This window comes from Neofelis nebulosa, chromosome 12 (genome assembly GCF_028018385.1).
Source record: "Neofelis nebulosa isolate mNeoNeb1 chromosome 12, mNeoNeb1.pri, whole genome shotgun sequence".
In the NCBI taxonomy this organism is placed as follows: domain Eukaryota; kingdom Metazoa; phylum Chordata; class Mammalia; order Carnivora; family Felidae; genus Neofelis; species Neofelis nebulosa.
Genome location: NC_080793.1, coordinates 89066755 through 89092824, shown reverse-complemented (window position 1 = coordinate 89092824; position 26070 = coordinate 89066755). Strand labels below are relative to the sequence as shown.

Genomic DNA, 26070 nt, shown 5'->3' with positions numbered 1-26070 from the left:
TATTCTATACATTTTATGTATTCTCTTATTTTGTTTCATAATAACCTGGTAAAGAGACCCTATTATTATGACCATTTTATAGATGAGGAAGCTGAAACCCAGAGAGGTTAAGGAGCTCGTCTAAAGTTACGCAGCTGGTGTGGAGTAGAACCAAGATTCAAACCAGGGAGTCTGACTACTTTTCGCACTTTTACATAACCATATTTGTCTCTCCCTGCTTCAATTATTCACTCATAAGACATACACAAAATCCAGGGCATTAACCAATATGAGAATGTAAGTTAACCTTAAACAATTTGGCTTATGCATATCTATGTAATAATTACACAGTAGTGACATAGTAAATGGGAAGCACAAGTAGAAGTTTTAAGATAAAATTTAGGATAAGCTGTGGAAATAAGAAATACACCCTTCTGGGACTTATTGTCAATGACAAGTTACATAAGCATATCAACCCTAAGCAATTACTCAGAATTATATAGCATCTTTACTGTTAACATCTATGACAACTTGCCAAGTATCACTTAATTTATCCCAAGAGGCCCTCCCTGGAGCAGTCCTGAGGAGAGCAGATTATATAATTTATCACAATGTCTAAAATATAAATGGAGAAAGGAAAAAACAAAGACACTGAAAAATCAAGAGGTTTGTTCCAAAATGTGCAGACTGTTTCAGTCTCGTTTTGATTAAACCCTAGTACCCGGCATTGTTGTTCTAAGAGATTTGTTGCCTTTCCTTCTGGATCTCATAGTGCAGGTAACAGAGCTCTAAGTGGTGTGAGGTTCATTGCTGCCCAGGCCAGGCCAACTCCTCACCTCTGTGCACCCTTGCAGCAATGGAGATTGGTGTAGGATTACCTGATTGAGGAGAATGTGCCCCTACCCCCTTGAGCCTGGTAGCGGTGGGAAAGGGGAAGGTGCATTGAATTATCTGTGAGGCTTTTCCAACCAAACCTCCTTCCCACAGATTCTCTACTCAACCTAACAAGTGGCCAGCTTTAGGGTGTCTTGGCTTACTAAAAGGCTGAGGACAGCTGAGCTGGACAAAATATGAAAACAAATGAACATACCAGGGTGGCTGTGGGACTGCCCTTTTTTCCTCATGATTGAATACAATTCAAGGCCAACCTTACCTCTGCTCCAAGGCCACAGACCCTGCCTTTGATTCTGGAGGACAGTCTCAGTAATGTGTGCCACTGCTCACAGGGTGATGAGGAGAAGGCAGTGCTGAATCAACACCGAGTTTACCACTGCTTCTGACCAAAGACTAAGGAATAGCCAGTGTGACATCATCTTTTACCCAACAACACAATTCGTTACATGTGACAAACTAGTTTTGTGGAATTTTCTGACATAAAGCCCAAAGTGCGCTGCCCTCATGAAAAATATTGTGATAATCTAGATAAAATTAGTATTGCAGTTGGTTATGACTTCCTTCTGTTATCTTAGCCTTTTCCCCCCAGGCAATGTTTTTGCACATCTTGGCTATTTTCTGTTTCACCCTGAATAATCAAATGTCAAAAATTGCAAATGCTTCAAAGATAAGTAATCTTATTTTGATTTAGCACAAATCAAAACCATATTGCATCATATAAAGTTGTGTTAAATCAATGATTATAGATAAACTGAATGATGCTTTAAGCACATACAAACATTTAATCTTTGAAGCCAAATTCCAAGGGCTTTTGGTGGCCAACATAAATTCAGTCAAGTATTTTTCTGTTGGTATATGCTATATATCCTTCATTTGTTTTTCTTAGAAAATTCTGCTACTTTGATATTTAGAGTAGGGAGACCTAGTAGGGCAAAAGAACAAATATCTCCTTTGCAACAATTTTCTGACAATTAGGCATTATAGTAGTCAACAGAACTTTTTTTTTTTTTAAGATTTAGTCTTTTTTGAATTTCAAAGACATTTAAAAAGTTCTCTCCTGAAATGTTCCTGTTTGACATGATACAGGGAAGGCAGCACACATGTAGATTTGACTGCCATCACTACACTTTATTTCCAACACCCTGGACTTGCCTTTTTACACTTACTGTCTCTCAAGAGATTTGTGAGGTAGGTGTGTAATCGCTGCATTTGATGGATTGAGGTAACTGCTGTGTAGAGTCCCACATCTAAGACCAGAGAGCTAACACCAAAGGAGCCTGAGGTCGGAGTCTGGATCTCCCCGGCTCCAAAGTCACAAACCCCACCTTCATTTGGTGAATTATGGAAGGCCACCAAGAATAAACACTGTGGAAGAAAGGCAAGGATGGTGTACTGGTGTTCACGTTCTGCCCTTGGGTCCTGTGCCCTTGGGAGAGAGCCCGTGTAGGAAGGGTCCCCAGGCCCCACAGCTACCTCTCTGAGTCTCTGCCTAAGGCCCCTCTGTTTGGCCTCTCCTGTGATCTTCAGATTCTGAAAATGGTCTAGCATCAGTCTGCCTTGGCCAATTCTGTCAACATGTCCAGATCTTCCCTTAGCACTCCCGTGGTTTTACAGGTTAATTTTACATGGACAAAGGTAAGCAAAATAAAGACAAAACTAGTTTATGAAAATATAAACTTAACTAGATACAGAGTGTGCTGTTCCTGAGATTCTAAGCCAAAAAACATCCTAGCCTGAGGCAGATGAAGGCTGGCACCAGGGTTTCAGAATCTTCTAGACAGCCTGTGTTGGTTCTTCAATGAATATCTAAATCAGATGATACCTTCCTGGTGCATCTGGCCACATTCACCAACCATCCTGGGTATTTTACACTTCGGGCCCCTGGAAACCTCACCTTTGCTCCTCACTCCTCCTTGACATTTCTCTTCGTCACTTAGGTTTTCCTGAAGCACATTCTCATTGAGAGCTCCCAGGGTCCCTATCCTTCAGAGGAGGTGAGTTTCACGTACTGTGAAGCAAGTCCCTCCACTTCATATTTGTAAAGGCTTTAGGTCACAAAGGAGAAGGCCATCCTACCCTGGAGTTCATGCCAGAATCCCTTCTCTCCGAGGGCCAGAGGCAAACTCCCGTCACTTCCTATTTTCTCTCTGGTATCACTGTGGATGACCCACTAACATTCTTTCCCTTTCTAAGAGCTTCTAGAGAGTGGGTCATCTGCAAAGCAGAGACGATGGGTACACTTAGGATTAAATCCTCAGATTTTTCCTAGATCAGTTTATCCTCTCTGGCCACCTCCCCAGGTCCTCCTTGATGACTCATTACTCAGATGTTATCAGAAGAAATTAAAAAAAATCTTCCCAGAGTCTTTTAATCACCCCCTGAAAGCACATGGCAGTTGGTACAGACTGAGAAAGAAAAATGTACCCCTGACAGCTAGGCCCTGGCACTACCAGTTAGGCCATGGTGTTCTCCTAGGGAACATAAGCAGCTTCAGAGAGCACCACCATCAGACAAGACCACTCTATAATCATGTCAGAAAATAGACAAAGAAATGGACATCGTCCAAACTACAGAGATGACTGGGCGGCCCCCCCGCCCCATGCTGACTAATGTGAGGGCTGTTCCTTCTCTACTATTTACAACTTGCACATGCTTAGTACCTGCCACCTTCTAGATAAGAAGACTTAAAATATCCAGTCATGGAATTATTCCCACTTTCTGACAGCACTCAGTCCAGATGATCTCTGAACCTTCCCCCAAATTATTTAACACAAGTCCATGTCCTATAAATCTCTTCTAATAGTCTCTTACTGAGACACCCCACACTTCCTATGGTATGTTTCTCTTTCGCTGCAACAAGTCAATGAACTCTACTTTTTTTACTTTACTTTGCTGGTGGTCTTCAGCAGGAGGAGCACTAGGATAAGATAATAAATATCTAATTCTTATTTAACATTTTCTCTATGCCAAGTACTATTCTAAGCTCTCTGAACATATTAACCCCTGTAATCCTTGTTACACATACTGAGATTGCCACTATTAACTATTTCCATTTTGTAGATGGGAAACCGAGGCACCAGGAGGTTGAGTAAGTGGCAGCCCTGTTTCCCAGAAGAGGAACACTCCATCACAAGTTTGGGCAGTCTTTAAACTATGGAACAGACAAGAAAACACTTCAGTTCTCCATGTTCTTTAGGACCAGGGTGATAGAAGGCTAGACTAGTTCCCTAGGACTATATACTTGCTAATTTTAAGCCAAAACTTGGAAAGTCAGAGGGAAAGAGTAGGAGAGTGACCTCATTTCTGAAGAATTTTTATTTTCTTCACTGCAAAAATATGATCTCCTGCCAAGAATAATGAGTTTATATCGGTTTTAAGGTATATTCCCCATGATATTCTCCACATAGCCTGTGATATTTGAGTGTTTACCAATGTGACAGGCATGGTTTCAGATTATCACTAATCAACAGAATTAATATCTCAGGGCTTGGCTCACTCGATTTCTCAACAACTCTTGATACAGTTGATCACTGATCACTCCCTCCTTGAAACTACTGTCCTCAATGCTGGGAAAGCCTATCTCCTGGTTCCCTTCCTCCTTCGCTAATGAAGCCATCTCAGTCTCTTCTGCCTCCTCTGCTCCCTGTTGCACGTTCCAGGAGTGGCCCTGGCTCATATCACAGTTGTCTTCTCTGTCTGTGCTCATGTCATAGGGGATCTCATTCCATCTCCTAATTTCAAATACCACCTATATAACTGATAACTTCAGATTTATATTTCTACCCTAGACCGATCATACTGTCTACTTGACGTATCTACCTAGATGTCCATAAACACCTCAAACTAACATGTTCAAACCACACACAATTCCTTATTCTCACCCCACCGATCCCATTCTTAGCCATCAGATCTGCTCATCCTGGAGGCTTCCCCATCTCCACAAGTGCGACCACCATGCTGTTCTCAGGCTTCAAACCTGAGGTTACCTCTTACTTTTCCCTTTCTCTCACACCCCATTACCCAGTCCATCAGAAAATCACTTTCAGCTCTAAGTTCCAAAATATCCAGAATCCAACCACTTCTCACCACCTCCATCCAAACCCCATCTTTTGCCTCCATTCGTGCTATAGCCTCCTAACTGTTCCCCTACAACTTATTTCCTTCTTATACTGAAGCATGTCATAGACATAGTGAAGTACACAAACCCTATGTATCCAGGTCAATAAATTTCTACATATGTTTATACCGGTATAAGTATCACCAAGATCAATATATAGAACATCTTCAGCCCTTAGGAGGCTTCCTCCTGCCTCTCTCTCTCTCTCTCTCTCTCTCTCTCACTGCTTAAAGGCAACCATTATCCAGACCTCTATCCTCATAAATTAGTTTTGCCTATGTTAATGCTTCGTATGTATGCAATCACACAGTATGCATTCTTTTGTCTTTTTTTCCCATTCAATATTATGTCCACATTGTTTATTCATATTGTTGCTTGTAGCCATAATTCATTTTTTCCAGGCTTTGTAGTATTCAATTACACAAAACCACGATTTATTTACCCATTCTATTGTTGATGGGTATTTGGATTGGTTCCAGTTTGGGTCTATTATGAATATTGCTGCTTTGAACACACATGCTCATCTCTCAGACTGGTCCTGTTAAAGCATCAAATCACACAAATTCCTGCTTATAACCTCCAGCAGCTTCCTATATTCTTCAGAGTAAAAACTAAAGTTCCAGCAAGGCATGTGAGAAACTGAATTTTGAATTTTATCTTATTCTAATTAATATCATTAATTTCAAGTTAATATATTGCTAGTGGCTACCATAATGTACAACACACCGCTACAGTAACTCTGGATGTCTGGCAGGTAAAGCAATTTTCAAAATAGTTTTTTCTGGCATATTTTTCATCTAAGTAAATGTACAACAAGCTTGTGAAGTTCACTAAGATAATTCCTGATATGATTCTGGTTGGAATTTATTCTTGGGTATTATATAGTATTTATAATATTATAAATCGTTTTTAATGGTTTCTGGCATATAAACATTTTTAATTTTTGTATGTTGAGCTTATATGATCTTATATTCAGCCATCCTGCTAAATTATCTTGTTGATTTTCATAGTTTTGGGGGGGGGTTTAGTCATTTTTCAACTTATTTTCTCAAATCTTATAAATAATCATTATCCATTTGTTTTAATTCCTACTTTTACTGCACTATGGTTAAAAATGGTCTACAAGATTTTTGACTTGAGGATTTATTGGGATATTTTATTGTGGCATAATACAATGTTCACTAAATATTTGTAAAGAATATTTTCCTATGTTTATTGGGCTATACACATATACATAAAATTAACTTGTTAATTTAGTTGCTCAAATCCTCAATATTCCTACAATTTCTTTTTTTAAAGTTTATTTATTTATTTTGAGTGAGAGCGGGAGAGTGGCTGAGACCAACTGAGCCACCCAGGTGCCCTAAATTGATTTTCTATTGGATTTGATACAGGGAGTGCTGTCTTCCTCCAGACTCAGAATTAATGATGCCAATATCTTTCATGAAAACTCATGCCTTTCCCTTCCTACCACACTGTCTTTTATGTGGCCTTTCCCCTGCCTCCCACTGTGGGCTGATACTAAGCCACTATTGCTTTTAATACTTCACATCTTAGCTTGCTTATCAGTACTATCAAATTAGGTTTTAGTTTTCAAAAATGAGGTCAGTGTGAATAAACATCCCATCACAAAAAATGTATCTCTTTCTCATTAAGCAGAAACATTCATGAGGATTATAGAAGAACATTTTATAGCACAAACCTCTAATTACATTTATGTTTATGTTTCCCAATTTGACCTCTCCCTGTCTGTGGCTATTCAGTTTGGGTTTTTACTTAGCATTATATTGCAGGAGGAATGAGTATTTCTGCAGGGATTTAACAGCAGCAAATCGAAGATTTATTGGTTATGACTGGGTCAGGCTCACCTTTCTGTAAAACTCTTAGACCCATACACATCAGAAAAGGACAAAATGTAAAAATAACAATTTCTTCCATTTCAGGAATTAATGGTTATTTTCTTATAATAATGAAATGGTATTTTATTCTTAAAATCACATGTGAACATGAATATTGGAAGTACTATTTCCCAGAAACAGGAAACTAAATAATGGATTCTTTCTACAGCCTACTTCTGTCTTTATACTGAAATCAGGTTTAAATAAGAAACTTCCAATATAAGGTTTGCCAAAAATTCATAAGAACTGGAGATGACCTACCCCATGAATTCTTCCTATTAGCAATTATGTCGCTATATTAACTTTCTGATATTAATTGGATTCTGATTTTAGTTATTGTGCAAACATATTTTCTTCTAAATAAAAGAATATCCAGGTTAACAACCATACAAACTGAGCTCCCCAAATACCCTGTAAAAAATGGTGATGGGCTGATATCTGAGCAATGTTTTAAAGGAAGGCAGATCACTTCAACTCACCCTCTTGACCAAAAATTTACTATGGTGTATATGGCACCTCTATAGGGCAAGTAAGCATCTAATACTCAAGGACGGTGATATTAGTATCAGACATAAGAAAACTTGAAGAAAATACAGAAACATTTACTGAGCAAAAAAACCCAATATTCTTCCCACCTCTTGCCACTGCAAGGAAAACCTGGTGTGTTTTGGTATGAGAATAGAAAAATATGGAATATAATGCTTGAAAGTAATGATTTGTGAAAAGGAATATATATATATAATGCTAAACAGTTTTTCCTTTCTTCTTTTATAAATGTAAAGATGGAATGTTTTATTATAAAATTATTTATAATTTTTTGCATCTGACTAGAATTATTCCTTACCAAGTGGTTCAGATGTTTTTGAATAATTTACTGAGAGTGGAATACAAAAGGCCTTTTTAAGATACAGGAAGAATTACGAAGTCAGGCGACTATATAACCACATATCTTTCTTATTTTTTATAATGATTTAAAGTAAACACATGCTGGGGCACCTAGGTGGCTCAGTCGGTTAAGCATCCAACTTTGGCTCAGGTTATGATCTCACAGTTTGCGAGTTCGAGCCCCGTGTCAGGCTCTGTGCTGACAGCTCAGAGCCTGGAGCCTGCTTCAGATTCTGTGTCTCCCTCTCTCTCTGCCCCTCTCCTTGCTCACACTCTGTCTCTCTCTCAAAATTAAATAAACAGTAAAAAAAAAACTTAAATAAACACATGCTGTCACTTACCTATCATGACTAATGCTGAAAGGGTAGTCTGTCCCATTTCTTTTTTTTTTTTAAACACCTTTGCTGAGGTATAATTGACATAGTATAAAATCCACCCATTGTAAGGATTCAATTCAGTTATTCTTAGTACATTTATAGTGTTCTGCAACCATCACCATAATCCAGTTTTAGAACATTTCCATCATCTCCAGAATTCCCTTGTGCTCATTTACAGTAAGTCTTGGATCCCAACACCCCACCTGGAAAATCACTAATCTACCTTCTGTCTCTATAGATCTGCTTTTTCTAGACATTTCAAACAAATGGAATTATACAGTACTGTATCTGTCTGGCTTCTTTCACAAAGTATAATAATTCTGAGTTTCATCCATGTTGTAGTATATTTCCTCCTCCGAGGGAATTTTAGAATCAGCTTGTCAAAAAAAAAATGTTTTATTTATTTTTTAACTTTATTTATTTATTTTGAGGGGGAGAGAGAGAGAGAGAGAGAGAGACAGAGAGAGGGAGAGACAGAATCCCAAGCAGGCTCCATGCTGCCAGTGAAGAGCCTGATGTGGGCTCGAACCCATGAATTGTGAGATCATGACCTGAGCCAGATTCAAGAGTCATAGACGCTTAACCGACTGAGCCACCCAGGTGCCCCTGTCAAAAAAATGTTTTAAAAACTCCTGCCAGCCAGGTGGGAAAGTCTTTGCTCAGCATAGCCTTTAATGACTCTTGTTTCTTGCTTGGATTCTCCATCTGCTGAAGTATTTTGGAATAATTATTTTAGATTTAGAACATTTCTGAATGTAATAAAACTACATGAAAGTACAAAAGTACTTTTTATTGGATAAAGACCTTCAGTTTCAGGATTCCCTGAAGACATCAACATGTAGGATTAGAAGCACTACCATTGAGAAGACAGAAAGGAAACTAAATAAAGAATATCTACATGGTTATAGTTGTATTCAGTGTGGTTAGTGTTATCTTTTTTTTACTTCTCTTTTGCTTTGGCTCATATCCTGAAAATAAATACTTTGCAAATTTCCTGTCTATCATGGTAAGAGGTGTTAAACAATATTATTCTCCATTTTATTGTGACTGTAATAGCATCTCATTAGACCAAAGTCATGTATCTGACAACTTCTTGTCTGGCACATGATGAGGAAACAAGGAGAAATAACTTAAAGACAAAAGAACCAAATAATTATAACAATTGTTATTAATAATTATAACAGTTATATTTATATACAATTGTATACATATAATATATATAATTATTATAATAATTGTAATAAGTATAACATACTCATAGGATGTCCCTATCAGGTCCTCATTAGAAATTTATGTACTTCTACTTTTTTTTTTTTTTTATTTTTAACGTTTATTTATTTTTGAGACAGAGAGAGACAGAGCATGAACGGGGGAGGGTCAGAGAGAGAGGGAGACACAGAATCCGAAACAGGCTCCAGGCTCTGAGCGGTCAGCACAGAGCCCGACGCGGGACTCGAACTCAGGGACCGCGAGATCGTGACCTGAGCCGAAGTCGGCTGCTTAACCGACTGAGCCACCCAGGCGCCCCATATGTACTTCTACTTTATACACAGTTCTAACAAGCTTTGCTCTCTTACTGCCCCTAAGACAATCAAAAGCAACAGATCATTGAGAGGGAGAGAAAGAGAAGAAAGGGAACCAGGAGACACTGGTGCTTAGAAGAGGATTTACTACTAAGAGTGAGAAATAAGCACTTGATACAGGAGGAGACAGAAAATAGATGCAGAGGCCTGGGACCACTCAGCGAACTATGACAGCACAGCTGGATTACAGCCCAGGAGAGCTAATGATGAGTCTATGTCTTTACTAAAAGAAGGTTCCTAATGTTCAAACCTAGAAAAAAGGTATGTAACTACTAGCTAACTAAATTCATAAATAAATAACCAAACTACTTTGGTTTGCTATATTCTATTATGAAGGCAGCAGCATTTATACCACATACTGCAGTAAAAGCAGTATATAGCTTTTAGACAAATGTCTGTTAAAATGGTTAGAAATCTTTTGCAAATTTCTTGCTAGAAGGAGTATATTTCAGTCCTCAGGATAATGCTTTTATTTTTTATTTATTTTTATTTTTTAATGTTTATTTTTGAGAGAGAGAGAAAGAGTGAGAGAGAGAGAGAGAGAGAAAGAGTGAGAGAGAGAGAGAGAGAGAGAGAGAGTGAGAGGACGAGCAGGAAAGGGCCAGAGAGAGAGAGGGAGACAGAATCCAAAGCAGGCTCCAGACTCTGAGCCATTAGCACAGAGCCTGACATGGGGCTTGAACCCACAAACTGCAAGATCATGACCTAAGCTGAAGTCAGAGGCTTAACCACCTGAGCCACCCAGGTACCTCAGGATAATGCTTTTAAATATGAACAGATGATTCCTAATATTGCTGAAAATGTAGCGTTTCTGCATTTCTTATTTTTTGGCCTGTCCTCATCAACTGACAGAAATTACGATGCTGGGCTAATCTTTGGGAGATTGCAGCAACCCCATTAATAACTAGATATTATAACATTTAAAGCCCATACTATAAAGATGTTATTGATTATTGTTGGGTTAAGTTACATTTGCAGTAAACTAAACATCTTATGAATTAAGTTGTATAAAACATTTTTCTATTACTAAATGAACATGGGACTTATTATCTGAAAATAAATAGTACGGAAGATAGGTTTCACTGAGAACAATGGATCAACAGTCCAGAGAAGGAGCTTGCGCCCTGCCAACTACTCATTTGGCAAACTTGCACGTGCCTTTTAACCTTCTTGAGCTACAGTTTCTTCATCTAAGAGGTAAAAGAAAACCCAGTACAAACAGAACTACAGATACAGGTGAGTTACCTAATCATTCTTACCCCTCAGTTTCCTCTTTTGGAAAAAGGGGGATGTTTGTTACCTCTGCCAAACAGACTGTTACAAGGAGTAAATGGCTCAATAACCATTAGCTTTTAGGAATCATATTGTCACTTGTGTGCAAATTTTGTCTTTTTCTCCTGAAACATATTTTTACTTCCCTAGGCTTCAAGATTTACAGAAATGTATTTCCATCTGATACTGTGTAAAGCTGCTTCTGCTCTTCCCATGCAAACATCCTTTCCTCCACCAACCACAGGCATGTTTAAAAAAAAAAAAAAAGATGCTCTATATACATAATTTCTTTTTAGCCCCATAAAAAAGTAAACCTACGAGGTAGGTACTATTATTATCCCCATTTTACAGATGAGAAAACTAGAGCATACATATGTCGTGACTCACCTAGGTCACAGGGCTGGGAAGAGACGAGTGGAGTCCCACCTAGAAAACTGTAGGAGGCCAGGCTGACCAAAGCTGGGAGGGGCTGCAGCAGACAACAAGGTTAGGACATCCTGGGGCACAGATATGGTCTGAAGGACCTGGAAAACTGAGCAGAGAGGCAAAAATAGAAGCATTAGAAGTTTTCGAGGAGGGGAGCACCAGGGGCAGAATCGATATTTACAAATAATCAATCTTACAATTCTGTATCTATTTTCTAGGCAAATAATGGCAACTAACTTTTATTTAACCCTTATTAAAGCTCTGCTCTAGACCTCTGCATGTATTTGCTCATTGAATACTTATAACAACTCTAAAAGGTAGGCACTGTCATTTGCTCCATTTTACAGATGAGAAAACTGAGGTGCAGAAAGATGCAAGAACTCACCAAAATCCAGACAGCTTGCAAGTGATGGAACTAGGCTTCCCTGGCAGGCAGCCTGGCCCTGGTGTCTACTGTGGCCTCTGTGCCACAGTGCTTTTGTTAATAGATATATACCGCAGTCTAGACATATAAGGCTAGCAGGGGAGGCAGCAAGAATGGAGAAAAGGGGAAATTTTGAAAGAAAAGTGGGTGGGATTTCTGGACTAACTAGAACTTGGGGGGAATAAGAAGGGGAGTAAGCTGAAAATGAAATAAAAGTTTTCATTCCCCTGGGAGAATCACGGCGCCTCTGAGGAAGACAAGGAGCTGGTCTGAAGGAACCACGATGGAAATGCAGGTGGTGTTGAATTCAGGGTAGTGCCAGGAATGCTAGAGAGATGGCTGCAGCTGGCAGCATTGCTCAGTGAGTAGACAGCACCCCGGAAAGAGATGTGAGGGCCTCCTGCAAAGATAAACTCTCAAGTCAGGAAAACAGAAACTCTCCAGGGAAGAGAGAGCGAAGAAAGGACAAGAGTAAGTCTCTAAATCTAGGTAACCACCAAGGACAGGAGATGAGAGGAAAGAGCAAGACAAAGAGGCTAACACATACCAGTGCCCTTGGCGCACCAGCCCTTGCAAATACACCGTGGGATTTAGGAGAGCAGCCCTGTAAGGCAGCTAATGTTGCTCCTGGAGATAGAGGAATTTGAGTTAAGGCATTCAGGGGTCTTTCCCACAATCACACAGCAAGTAAGTGATGTAACTGGAATGTGAACCTAGTCCGTGCAATCCCAAAGTCTATCTCTTTCCATAAACAAAAATGTGTGGGAAGGGGAAAATGCCTGACACAGGTGAAGGCTGGTGGCTGGTGTCTTGGACAAGGGTGGCAGGACACAAAGCCCTAGAGGCGAAACAGAATAGGATTTTAAAAGGCTACATCATGTCTAGGAACTAAAGAGCCAGTGGAAGTTTTTCAGCAGGAAAGTAATATAAGAATCGTTTTAAGACAAGAATATAAACAAATATAAAAAGACAACTATTAAAAAATGGACAGGGTGGGGAAGAAACTAGGACCAGAGAACACAGATGGCGGTAACGCTGTACTTTTTTTGATGAGTAATGATGCTCTGGGCTGGAGCTGGAACAAAGGCAGCACGGAAGAAAGAGACTGGATTCAGGAGGTATGCAGAGATATTACGGTAAGACCTGCCCATCCCTCTCCCAGGGGAGGTCCCCAGAAGGCAGCTGGAAATAGGATCGACCACTGAAAAGAGTTGTAGGAGGGAGATTTAGAATTCAGAAGTCATCAGGAAGAGATGGTATCACCAGGAACTCGAAGACCAAGAGAAGATGACCAAGCAGGAAATTCTGGGGGCAAAGTAAACAAATAGAGGATCTGAAGGACCATTTCTGGAAAAGGCTCCAGTGCTCATCTGCTCTTACGAGTTTCCTTTTCCTTTTGTATCCTGTCTACAGAAGGGGAGCGGGTCTTGACCTTTCAGAACTTCCGTTGCTCCCTGTTCTGCCCTCATCTCGAGCACAGACACTATTTTCCTTACAAAGCCATGGGCTGGCTTTGTTCTCTCTCAGGGAGAGATCCCAGAGCCCCAAACCCATGCCTGTGCAACAGGACAGGGGAGGTCACATCTCAAAGAAATGTTTAGACAGTCAAGTCTGCAGACCCTGGTCATTATTCGTAAGTGGTGGTGGCTACTGGTTCTCTGAGAAATCCGCCGTGGCACTGAAAAGGGCGTCTTGTAAGGACCATGAAACGCTCACATTCAGAGAGCGGTAGTTACCGAAACCACTGAGAAGAGGGGAGCATGAAATGCTGGTAAGAAATTGGAGGCAGTGAGTTGTTGAGGTTCTTTCAAAGAGATTTAAACAGAATATTCAGGTCAGTCTGTATCCCAGGTCAATTGAGAGCTCTTTATGCAATCTTTCTAAAATTATGGCATCAAATATATGGAAAGCTAAAGGTTTTTCAGATGATGATCACATACCCTGCCATTCACCCCTATTTTCTATACTGACTTGATACTTCAGTATACTTAACAGTAGACTGAAAATTTGGACTTTGGGACAGGCAGGTCTGGGTTAGAACCCCAGGTCTGCTATTTAATAACTGAGGCCACAGGGGAAATCACTCAAACTTTGAACCTCAGTTTCCTCAACTGTAAACTGAGATAATACCTCCTGTGGCCGTCAATATTGACTGGATTGTTTAACTTCTGTTCCATTCCAACTCCCTTATCAAGTGCCTGTGGATACAACAGAGGCTGGAAAAGTCAAAGGCAAGTTTCCCAGACTCCCTTGCAGCTGGGTTTCATATCTAACCTAGTTCTGCCAGGTAGGGCATGCCTGAGGGAGACTGTGGAGGTAGACGTGGGCGGGGTAAAGCTCCAAGAAGACACTGGATCTTCTAGTAACCACTGTAGAAGTGACTGGTATTTTGGGAACGTGGAGGTGGAGTTTCAGCATTTGGACCCAAGTATGTGACAGGAGACAGTAGCTGTGGGGTTCCCCCAGAAAAGTCCCATGTTCTGGCTGAGCATTCTCCTGGTTGGGTTGTTCCTGACAGTACAGAATGCAAACTGATTTTCCCTGCTCCCCCAGAAATTCTTAAGCTGCTAACTACCCTGCAATAATTGTCATTTTGTTTAAACTACTAGTTGGAATGGATTCCCTTTTTTTCAACTCATAGACCAACCTCATAGGGTTTTGTGGGAAAGGCAATGTATGTAACTAGTACAGTGCTTAGCACCTCATGAGCCACGTTACTATTATTAGTGAATCGTATGTCCTCAATCGTATGTCACAATTAGCGAATCAGTGTCCACAATGAAGTAAAAATAAGCATCCTGCAATTTCTTAAGGATTTTCTGATTTTAGTTTTTGAAACATATTTTGGTTCTAAGATTCTTAGTTCTACGTATTATAGAGGTTTTAGTTTTGTGCACAGTTAGGATCGACAAAGTGAAACATTAATTATCAAACTAAGAAATACGTCCTCTTTAAAATGAGGAAAACCAGGATAAAAGAAAACACCCGTATTGTTTTTTACTTAAGTTGTGGAATTGTCTACAATTTCAGTACCAGACACAGTTAGGAGTGATCTTAAAAGACTTTTAGACAATGGCTGAGAAGGTCAAAGGTCTTTTGTTCTTTCCCAGGCTCTGCTTATCTTGTTAGCATCTTCTGATCTCGTTGGGGAGATTCCATTTATTTTGGAATCCATAACTTAACATAAAAGGTTTTTGCCAAACTTGCATTCTTATCTTTTATTTAGGGAGACCTTACTGTTTTCAAACATTTGAGAGTAAGAATGGATTTAGTTGTGTTTAATCTTTATTGGAAGATATGTAACAAGATGCTGTAAGCAAAGCTTTTAAGCTTCTAAATACTACTGTGATTTTGTTTATGTTCAATTACTTTCATAAGTCATTGACCAAAAAAATAGTAGTTTTTTTTTTAAAAAAAACTTGAATTTATTACTCATTTTCCTTTCTGGATTCTCCCCAAACTATTTACTGGATGTTGAGCATTTAAAATATCTGTAGAGCGGGGCACCTGGGTGGCTCAGTCAGTTGACTCTTGATTTCAGCTCAGGTCATGATCTCATAGTTCCTGGTTTTGAGCCCCACATTGGACTCTGAGCCAACAGTGCAGAGCCTGCTTAGGATTCTCTGTCTCCCTCTCTCTCTGCCCCTCCCCTGCTCATTCTCTCTCTCTCTCTCTCTCTCTCAAAATAAATAAACAAACTTAAAATATATCTATCTGTAGAGCCAATTAAAGACAAATCTACTTGTTACAGTTTTCATTGCAGATGCTTCATGTTAGCAGTCTTAGTCTATGTTCTATTTATCTGAAATTCTGATTTTGCTTTTAGTTTGGGGGTATCAATGATGTCTCTGTTAATTTAACAAAGGCCCAGACAAATATAAAATATTTTCAATTCTGATAAAAAAAAAAACAAAACTTCTTTTGTGACAGGAGGCATAGAATTCTTTTTGGCATTCCCCAATTAAGCAAATAAAAAGACAACTTTTCTGTTACTTGGGAATATATTATGCATAAGTTAAAAGGCCACTTTTAAACTAAAAAGAAGTAACTGAATTTTTTCATGATTGGCCTAATTATTTCTCAAAAATAGAAAAGGCTCCAATGGAAAAAAATGCAATGAAAATAATTTATAGGACAATGTCATTGCCTTCTTTGAGCTCTGAAAATATTTTCTGCGTCCAAGTGAAATTTAATCACTTTATTATTGTATTAAGGGGAAACTTGCATTAAGTGGTCTGTGGAACTTTATGTAATTGTCCCTTCTGAAACTCAAGAGATTGATAAATTACTGAGGTCAGTAATTTTGTGACTGTTCTTAATATTTTTTAAACAAAGAGGGGTGCCTGGGTGGCTCAGTTGGTTAAGTGTCTGACTCTTGATTTCAGTTCAGGTCATGATCTCACGGTTCGTGGGATTGAGCCCCTGCAGCTGGCTCCTCTCTGGCAGTGCAGAGTCGGCTTGGGATTCTCTCTCTCCTCTTTCCCTGCTCATGTGCTCTCTAAATAAATAGATAGATAAAGCTTAAATATATATTTTTATATAAAATATATTTTATTAAATTATTTAAATATAACAATTAAATATATTAATATGTTAAATATATATTTATTTAAAAATATATATGTATAATATAAGTATATATATAAACACAGAAACTGAAGAATTAAAATATACAAGAGGGGGTTGCCTGGGGTAGCTCAGTCAGTTGAGTGACCGACTTGATTTCAGCCAGGTCATGATCTCACTGTCATGAGATGGAGCCCTGTGTCCAGCTCTGTGCTGGGCATGGGGCCTGCTTGAGAGTCTCTCTTTCTCTGTCCCTCCCACACTTGTCCATGCACTCTCTCTCTAAAATAAATAAATTCAAATTAAATAAAATACACAATAAAGAGCAGATATAACAGTTTTATGAAGGTAGTCAGGATATGGTTTCTACTACTATGCACAATTAAAAAAAATTTTTTATGTTTATTTATTTTTGATAGGGAGAGAGAGACAGAGTCAGAGCATGAGTGGAAGAGGGGCCGAGAGAGAGGGAGACACAGAATCTGAAGCAGGTCTGTCAGCACAGAGCCTAATGTGGGGCTCAAACCCACAAACATGAGATCATGGCCTGAACTGAAGTCAGACACTTAGCCGACTGAGCCACCCAGGTGCCCCTATTTCAATTATTTTTAATAAGCTAGTTTCCTTTTATTATGTTCTCTTTAAAATGAATTGTGGTTCTATAACTGTTAAACTAGTATCAGATAAACCTATAAGAACATTAGAGTCTGAAGTCATAAGCAGTAACATTCTAATTTCAAATTGTTTTGTAAAGCAATACCAAAAATAAGAGACAAAAAAAAAACCCTAGTATTATAAAAAGATCTAAAATTCTTTTAAAATAGGATGAAGAATTTTACATTTATGATTTGGGTTAAAAACTGCTAAGGAGGGGTGCCTGGGTGGCTCAGTCAGTTAAGCATCCAACTTTAGCTCAGGTCATGATCTCACAGTTCGTGGGTTCAAGCCCTACATCGGGCTCTGTGCTGACAGCTCGGAGCCTGGAGCCTATTTCAGATTCTGTCTCTCCCTCTCTCTCTCTGCCCCTTCCCTACTCACGCTCTGTCTCTATCTCTCAAAAATAAACAATAAAAAAAAATTATTTTAATTAAAAAAACTGCTAAGGAAACTTACTGTACATGTTCTCTTTTTCTCGTATTTCTTATGTGTCAATATTTGGGAAGAAGGGTGAAAATGAATGTACATTTATTAACATGATGCCTATTATTGGTAAATTAATATAATTATCCCTTATGGCTGCTGAAAAAGTTTGTTAATAAAATTCATTAATTAATCTGAAGTTTGAAATGTATTTAGATCTAGGCCTATGATTTTAAGCATAATTTATGAAGCATGAGATAATTAATAAACTTAATTGGTAATTAAAATTATAGCTCAGTGATGTCTTTCATCAGGAATTTTTTCCCCACAGAGAGGGTATGCATAGATTTTTTTTTAGTGCTAGGCTCAGAGTTTATTGTAGATACACAGTCTTACTGATTATCACAATTTATGATATACAGAGATGAATGCCTCTATTCTTATTAGAAGAGACACATAAAATAAGATTTGTTCATAACCATTTTTAAAATAAACTTAAATTTTAGAACAGCTTTAGTTTTATAGAAAAAGAGGACAGGGGCGCCTGGGTGGCTCAGTCAGTTAAGCGTCTGACTCTTGGTTTCAGCTCAGGTCATGGTCACACGGTTTTGTGAGTTTGAGCCCTGCATCCAGCTCCGCTCTGACAGTGCAGAGCCTGCTTGGGATTTTCTCAATCTCTCTCTCTCTCTCTCTATCTCTATCTCTGCCCTTCCCCCACTCATACTGTCCATCTCTCTCAAAATACATAAACTTAAAAAAAAAAAAAAAGAGGACAGGGTTCTTGAATACCCCATACTTAGTATACTCTACAGTTAATATCTAACATTATTTTAACTGTCACAACTAAGAAATTAACATTGGTATATCACTATTAAATAAATTCCATATTCAAATTTCATTAGTTTTTCCCTAATTTCCTTTTCTGTCCCACGATCCCATCCAGGATGCTTCATTACTGCATACAATGCGATTCACTCTTTGTGCGTGAAGTTTAAAGGTCTTTGGCAAATGCAGTGTCACCTTTCCACCACGACAGTGCCATACAGATTAGTTCCACCACCCTTACAAAGCCCTCTGTTCCCAATCTTTTGAGAATTCCCAGAGGATCAGTTTTCAGACTGATATTTCAGCTTGATCTTTGGTTGGGAAAACCTAGGCTGTGAATTTTTTCAGGCAGTGGTTCTCAATCCTAGTTGCACACTGGAATTACCTGGAAACCTTTAAAAAATATTAATGATTGGGGCGCCTGGGTGGCTCAGTCTAAGGTTAAGCATTCGACTTCGGCTCAGGTCATGATCTCCCGGTCCGTGAGTTCAAGCCCCGCGTCAGGCTCTGTGCGGACAGCTCAGAGCCTGGAGCCTGTTTCAAATTCTGTGTCTCCCTCTCTCTCTGACCCTCCCCCATTCATGCTGTCTCTCCTTGTCTCAAATATAAATAAACGTTAAAAAAAAATTAAAAAATATTAATGACTGGTCCTCACTCCAGATCCTAGTTTCACTGGTCCGGGGTGTGGGCCTGGGCATTGGGATTTTGAAAAGTTCCTGAGAGGCTCACAATGTGCAGGTACGATTCAGAACCACTGATCTTGTGTTCATCTGTTTCATGATTGGATTCAGCTGCATTTTGATAAAACACAAATGATTAATTGATGCATCTACATCACTTTGTGGGGGGGGGATACTATGAACTATCATGTAAGTTTTTGAATAAGTAAGATAGCAAGGATGCATTTCACATGCCAACTAATAATGTACACAAAACACTCTGGCTGGAGGAGGCTTTTCTGCTGTTATTTCCTGTTTGATCAACCTGGGCAGCTCCAGGTTATTTCCTCGAAGGGTATTCAGCCATGTTTCAGGTTGGCTTGACCATCATCTCTGGACTCTAGGATGCTGCTAATCCCCTGATATCCAGCCACTTTCCCTACCCAGCACGTGGTTTATGGCCCCTGCCTGAGTGTCTGTTAAGGAGTCCCCAGGCTCTAGGTTTTGTGGACTATCTGGTAAGCCCAGACCCGCCTTCAATTGTCAGCTACCTTCTGTGACCCTCTTCAGGTTGACACAGGAAACCTGCAAACATTCTCCATACGCCCTGGCAGCTGAGGGAGACTGAGTGGCCTCTCTCAGGTCTGCTCATTTCTGCTCCACTTCAGTTGCCCCTTGCCAGAATTCCCAACAGAAGATAGGCCCACAGGTGCACTCTGGGGATCCCCAAACCCTAAATCCATCACAACCCTCCAGAGCTTCAACCCCTAAGAGGGGCCAAGGAGCCAAGCCCCATCTTTAAATCTAAAATCTCCCTTTCTTCTTCTAGTTCCTTCTTACAGTAGAAAGGCAGCAAGAAGGGAAAATGGAGTCGCGTTATTTCCCATTCCTTCCCACCCTATGGTTTACATCATGAATTCTATGCTTGCTGTCCTCTGTGTTCTGCTAATGATACACAGTGCCAAGATTTTAGAAGTTAAAAAACAACTTTTCTCTCTCAAGAATCTGACTTTCTTGGGGTGCCTGGATGACTCAGTTAAGCATCCGACTTCAGCTCAGGTCATGATCTCACGGTTCGTTGGCTTGAGCCCCATGTTCAGCTCTGTGCTGACAGCTCAGGAGCTGCTTTGGATCCTGGGTCTCCCTCTCTCTCTGCCCCTCTCCCACTCCCACTCTGTCTCTTGCTCTCAAAAATAAATAATAAAAACATTTAAAAAAAAAAGAATCTGAATTTCTCAAAATAATGGGCTGTCAGACAGTTGCTTCTCTTGTGTTTTCTAAATATCCCTTCAGAAATCCAGTCTCCTTTTGTGCTCTGGGCTGTATATGCTTTCTGCTCCAATGAAGCGAAAGACACTGACTAAAGTGACAAAGCACTTGAGGCAAAAAGAAGATTATGGCAAAGAAAAATCTCTATTGATGTCTCAGAGTAATACCCCTCTACAATCATATCATAAAATGATATGGACCTGCTACATCAAGTGAATGTCAATTTGCAACCAGATAAATTTGGAAAGCAAAATGATTTCAATGCAATTTCTAATAATGGCCAATAAGATGTACTTGCATTTAAAAGCACATAGATCTTTCCTCACAAGTGACAGAATAGGCTGAACATATATTTTAGGGTTGAATAAAATTTCAAGATCACATGCATTCAAGACCTGAGGACACAGAAGAATATCATATCCAGTCTGTATGTATATTCCAGGAAGATTTCACTGCCAAGGTGACAGCTGTGGATAGCTGTCCAGAGGAACTTCAGTCAAAGTCTATTGAGATTAAAAAAAAAAAAAAAAAGATGAATAAAAACAAATGAAGAATGAAAATCCCTTGGAAGAGCAGATTATTAACTCTCTGCTCCAAATCAAAAGATGAGTAACCAGACTTTGCTATTTGTTTCTTCCTCAGCTGGAAAGACAGCTAATGATGCAGAATGAAATGAGAGAAAGGCAGATGGCTTTGCAGATTGCTTGGTCTCGAGAATTCCTCAAATATTTTGGAACTTTTTTTGGCATTGCAGCCATCTCTTTAACAGCTGGGTATGTTTGCTATTTACTTTAAACTTGTCTTAAGTAATTTACTTATTTTTTCTTTTGACATTACATATTATTATCAAGTTGACCAAGATAGGACTTTGTTGCAAATAGTGTATACGTAAAAACAGTAACCCCTTATAGCTTAGTCCTTGGAGATAACTGTAGAACCAGGGTAGAAATAGTTAATTCTACCTCTAGTGTCTCAGATTTCTTCTATCCTTTTCTCCATTTTATAAGTTACAGGACTGACTTAATACCAAGATAGAAGAAGTCCTCTGCTAATTTATCTCCACAATCCATAAGGGGGATATAGCAATACTTAACCATTTTTTAAATGATTAATCTGAGCCTCAATGTCAAATAAAGACGAGCAAGTCATAGACTCTGCTCTTGAGAATTGCAGACTCTGGGGAGAGGTTGTGGGTAAGAAAATTCTATTTCTGTAAAATACTCAAACGTACTAAGTACCTTCTAAAATGGAGGACATTCGTCCAAAAGCAGGTAATTTTTTTTCATTGAGTATGGAGATAAGTATTTACATGCCATTCTTGATATTTATTCTTTTTTGTTCTTGAACCAGAGCAATAAGAAGGAAGAAGCCAGCCTTCCTCTTCCCTATCATTCCACTAGGCTTTGTCTTCACCTACCAGTATGACTTAGGATATGGAACCCTTCTCCAAAGAATGAAAGGTCAGTTTTTGATAAAGCAGAGTCTATTTCTGATTCATCTTCTGGTTCAAGGATCCTCTCCTTATGATCCCTTCATTTATGGGCATTTTGACAAGACCCCTCTCTGAGCTTCCAATGACCAACATATCTGCTCCCTCTCATAGCAGTGTGCTAGAGTCAACTCATACCAGCTCACGTGAACTATCAAATTTTCAGGAATTTGTAAGCTGGTTGTTAAATACAGTCATTATTAAAAATTAACTTATATAAACTTATAATTAAATAAATTACAAAAATAATATTAAATTCTATTAAAAACAATGGTAATATATACTCAACTTACCAGTTTTTCATTATTTTACTATTATCAGTACTCCTAAGTTATGTGTATCTATTTTATGTGTATCTACTGTATCTGCATGGCAGAAATGCAGATACAATAGACAGACACAATAAGATACAGATACAACCCTGACTTCAGTGGCATCCCATTGGTAGCCTGAAGTTGGTCATGGTGGGAATATTTACACATGGAAATCTGCAAACACCAAATCAAGGCTTGACTTACTATTTTGTTGATTGTCTAAGCCAGGGGTTGGCAAACTATGGCCTGCAGGCTGGCCACATGTTTTTGAAAATAAAGTTTATTAAAACACAGACATGCCCATTGATTTCTGAATTGTCTGTGGATATATTCCCATTACCACAACAGAGCTGAGTGGCTGCCATAGAGACATAAGGTCCCACAAGCCTAAAATATTTACTGTCTGGCCCTTTTAAGAAAGCTTGCCAACATGGTCTAGACTGAAGGAAGTGAAGAAGAAAATGTTAATACTGTAGATTGTGCTTAAATGTTTGTTGTGTCAATGGCTATTACACTGTGACTAGCACAAACAGTTGAGGAAATATTCTCCCAACATTTAAAAACTGTTATCTGAAAAATAAATAAATAAATAAATAAAGTAAAATAAAATAAAAACTGTTATCCGATTCAGCTAAGTTGTTTACATCATTCTCAAACAAATAACATTCCAACATATGTTATTGTTTCCACTTTTGTCCTACTCATTAGTATAAATGAAAATACCAACAAATATTCATGTTGGAATTATACTCTCTCATCAATTACAACTATAGATTAGCTATGAATATAATATTTCAGGAAAAAAACAATAAAAACATTCTGAGAATCAATTTGCTAGGGGAAATTTATGATAAAGTATACAGAACATTTTATTATTTTTTTATAAATTGTGTGCTACATTTATTTTATATAAGTAAAATTTATAATAAACTTATGTTCATAATAAACTTATATGCTTTTTTTTTTTTTCCGGGAGAGCTGGTTGTTAAATAATCACCAGCACCATGCTGTTCGCACAGAACTCTGGATTTTATTGCCCTAGAAAATAGCACTGCCACTGTCCCTTCTTCTTGAGCCTTTGACCCAGAGCATATTGGAAACAGTGCTTTCCCAAGCCTTTCCTCTCATGGGCTCTATGGGCACATCACTGTCTCTCAAGCTCTGTGGGGACTGATTTGGTACAGGAAGGGAAGAAGTATAGACTCCTTTGCAGGTATTGGAATCAGGGAGTAGAACTTCTCTTTCCCAAGCCTAGAGAGATACAAGGGTTATATGTTCTTAAAAATTCCCATTTGAAGATGGAAATACATTTTCCACACAAAAACTCTGCAAAAATGTTCCTTGGGGTCAAGCATCATTGGTATCATATCATAGTTCAGCTATATTGTGGGCGAAATAGTTTTTTGTTGATGGCCTAGAAATTTCTTGATTGCATTATTACTATGGGAAAATGCATTAAACACTGACCTACAAATTAAATTCTGGAGTGCAATCTCATTTTATGCAGGAGACTAACTACACAACTGATTTACCAATGTTAAAGCTCATTTCAATAACCTACTCAGTTTCATGCTATTCATCTGCTTAAGAATTCATTAGTCTGATTTTGCAAGATGAGGAGCTCTGGAGATAGATGGTAGGGATGCCTGCGCAGCATTATGAATGTTTTTAATACCACTGAACTGTACGACTCAACATGGTTAAGACAGTAAATATTATATGTATTTTACCACCATAAAAAAGAATGGGGGGGAAAAACTCACTAGTCTTGAGTTCAATTGTTTCATTGTTTATATGGACATTAGAATTCTTAGCGCCTCATAAAAATTAATATGTACTATTAAATGTCAAGCCTGTTACACAGCATTCACTTGATCATATTACTAATAGAGAACAAGTTTATTTTCTAAGAACACTGTGATTGTATGTTTGGGAAGTAATTTTATTACAGGTCCATCAGAATCCACAGAACATATAATTTTAAAATTTCAAGACACACTGTCGGAATTTCCTGTTTAAAAAATATATATAGGGGCACATGGCCAGCTCGGTCAGCTCTTCTCAGCTCAGGTCTTGATCTTACGGTTGTGAGTTAGAGCCCCATGTTGGGCTCCTCTAATCTACCAGGAAATGTGCCATCTTCGAAAGTTTAGGTTATAACATTTAGCCCTGTTAACTAGTGATGACCCAATATATACAACCCTTGTTTGACTGAATTTATCATCAGCCTTTCTGCAAACACATGGTGAGAATTTGCAATATGTGAGGCCCTATCACATGGAAACATCTAGTATGTCATCAAAGGCTTGTCTAATTACATATAATTTATAATGATTTTTACTTACTACTTAAGACAGAGGCAAAAAAAAAAGATGTTTGCAGATGGTTGAAACATTATAATTTGAAAATTGTAAGCCCACCCTCTTGGGCCTGGGGTACAAATTAACTGTGTGCTAAAATAGAGGTACTTAAAGGAAACATTTGCCTTCATTCCCAAGGAAAGTTTATAGAATGTCAACAATGTAGATTATAATTTTTTTAATCTTGCTAATTAGTCTTCAACTGGGCCCAAGACAGTACTAGCTGTTATTTGAAAGAGGAATTGTTTATAAAAATGTATATTCTTGGGAAGCCTGGGTGGCTCAGTTGGTTAGGCGTCCAACTTCGGCTCAGGTCCTGATCTCACTGCTTGTGAGTTTGAGCCCCACCTAGGGCTCTGTGCTGACAGCTCAGAGCCTGGAGCCTGCTTCAGATTCTGTGTCTCCCTCTCTCTCTGCCCCTCCCCTGCTCACGCTCTGTCTCGCTTTCTCTCCCTCTCTCTCTAAAATATAAAAAATAAAACATTAAAAAAAATTTTTTAATGTATATTCTTGTGTGTATGTATGTATACAGACTAAAGAACATTTAATATTATTTTGGGTATAAGTGGTTTCAGGTAAAAGATTAGCTTTTCTGAAAAAGTAGAATTTTAATAAGCTTTATTTTCTCTTATGTGTGTCACTTATATATTAAGCAATATAGCAAAGACTTTTTGGCTTCTCCATCCCAAACCCCTCCAAACACAACTAAGGCTTACCATCCTGACTTTCCTTCAAGGGATTAAGTATTATATGTGGTATTCTTTTTCTTTTACATTTTAAAATGCTGTCTTCTATCAAGTAAAATCTATGGCATATCATTTATCTCTGAGTCTTCAGAATTCCTTTCCTCCCAAAGGAAAGAATGGCCTTCCTTTGGGAGTTTCCTTCCCCTAAGGACAATGGGTGAAACATGTGAATGTGAGATTTAGGGGCATGCCTCCAACACTGTTACAGCTTGTCATTGCGATATAGCAATTTGGCCTTCTCACAAAACACTAACGGCCATTTTGTCACCTTGCATATTTCTGTACTTTATTTAAGGTGAAGCTGAGAACATACTGGAAACAGAAAAGAGTAAGTTGCAGCTGCCGAAAGGAATGATCACTTTCGAAAGCCTTGAAAAAGCCAGAAGGGAACAGAGTAAATTCTTCGTAGACAAATGAAATTATGTTTACCCACCGAATCTCAAAACACATCATTGTTGACTTGAATCATGGTTTTTACAATTTTTAGATGCTTGAGATTTTGATATAATGGATTTTATTTTAAAATATTAAAATGCAAGATGGGTTTTGTTAAATGATTTTAAAATAAAATTTATAACATTCAACACAAAATTATGGAGGTACTCTAAATAACTTATTTCCTATATATGTGTGTATTACAAATATCTAAATGTATAATTAATAAATTATGTTGTTTTGAATTTCTGGAAGCAAATGTCCTGCTGCTCTCATTTCTCTGTCACACATGTTCCCTATCACATTTCTCTCCCACCAATACTTCTTTTATTTGGATTTGTCGACTGTCCTGTCTCTACATGATAGAAAACAACTAATGTTAATGACTAACATGAATATTGTACTTATTGTGGCCACTTATTTTTTTTGCATATATTATTGTAATCATCCCAACAATCCCATAAAGCAGGCA

At 38.5% G+C, this 26070-nt stretch overlaps 1 protein-coding gene across 2 annotated transcripts in view; it reads left to right on the top strand.

Annotated features, from left to right (window-relative positions):
* The window catches only part of PLGRKT (plasminogen receptor with a C-terminal lysine), a 43934-nt gene extending 18180 nt beyond the window's left edge, over positions 1-25754 (top strand). For both annotated transcript variants that reach the window (XM_058695851.1, XM_058695852.1), the window contains exons 4-6: positions 20897-21027; positions 21605-21714; positions 25459-25754. In XM_058695851.1, coding sequence (XP_058551834.1) covers positions 20897-21027; positions 21605-21714; positions 25459-25580 — 363 coding nt within the window. In that variant the 3' untranslated portion in view covers positions 25581-25754. The remainder of the gene's footprint in view (positions 1-20896; positions 21028-21604; positions 21715-25458) is intronic.
* Positions 25755-26070: the final 316 nt, after the last annotated feature.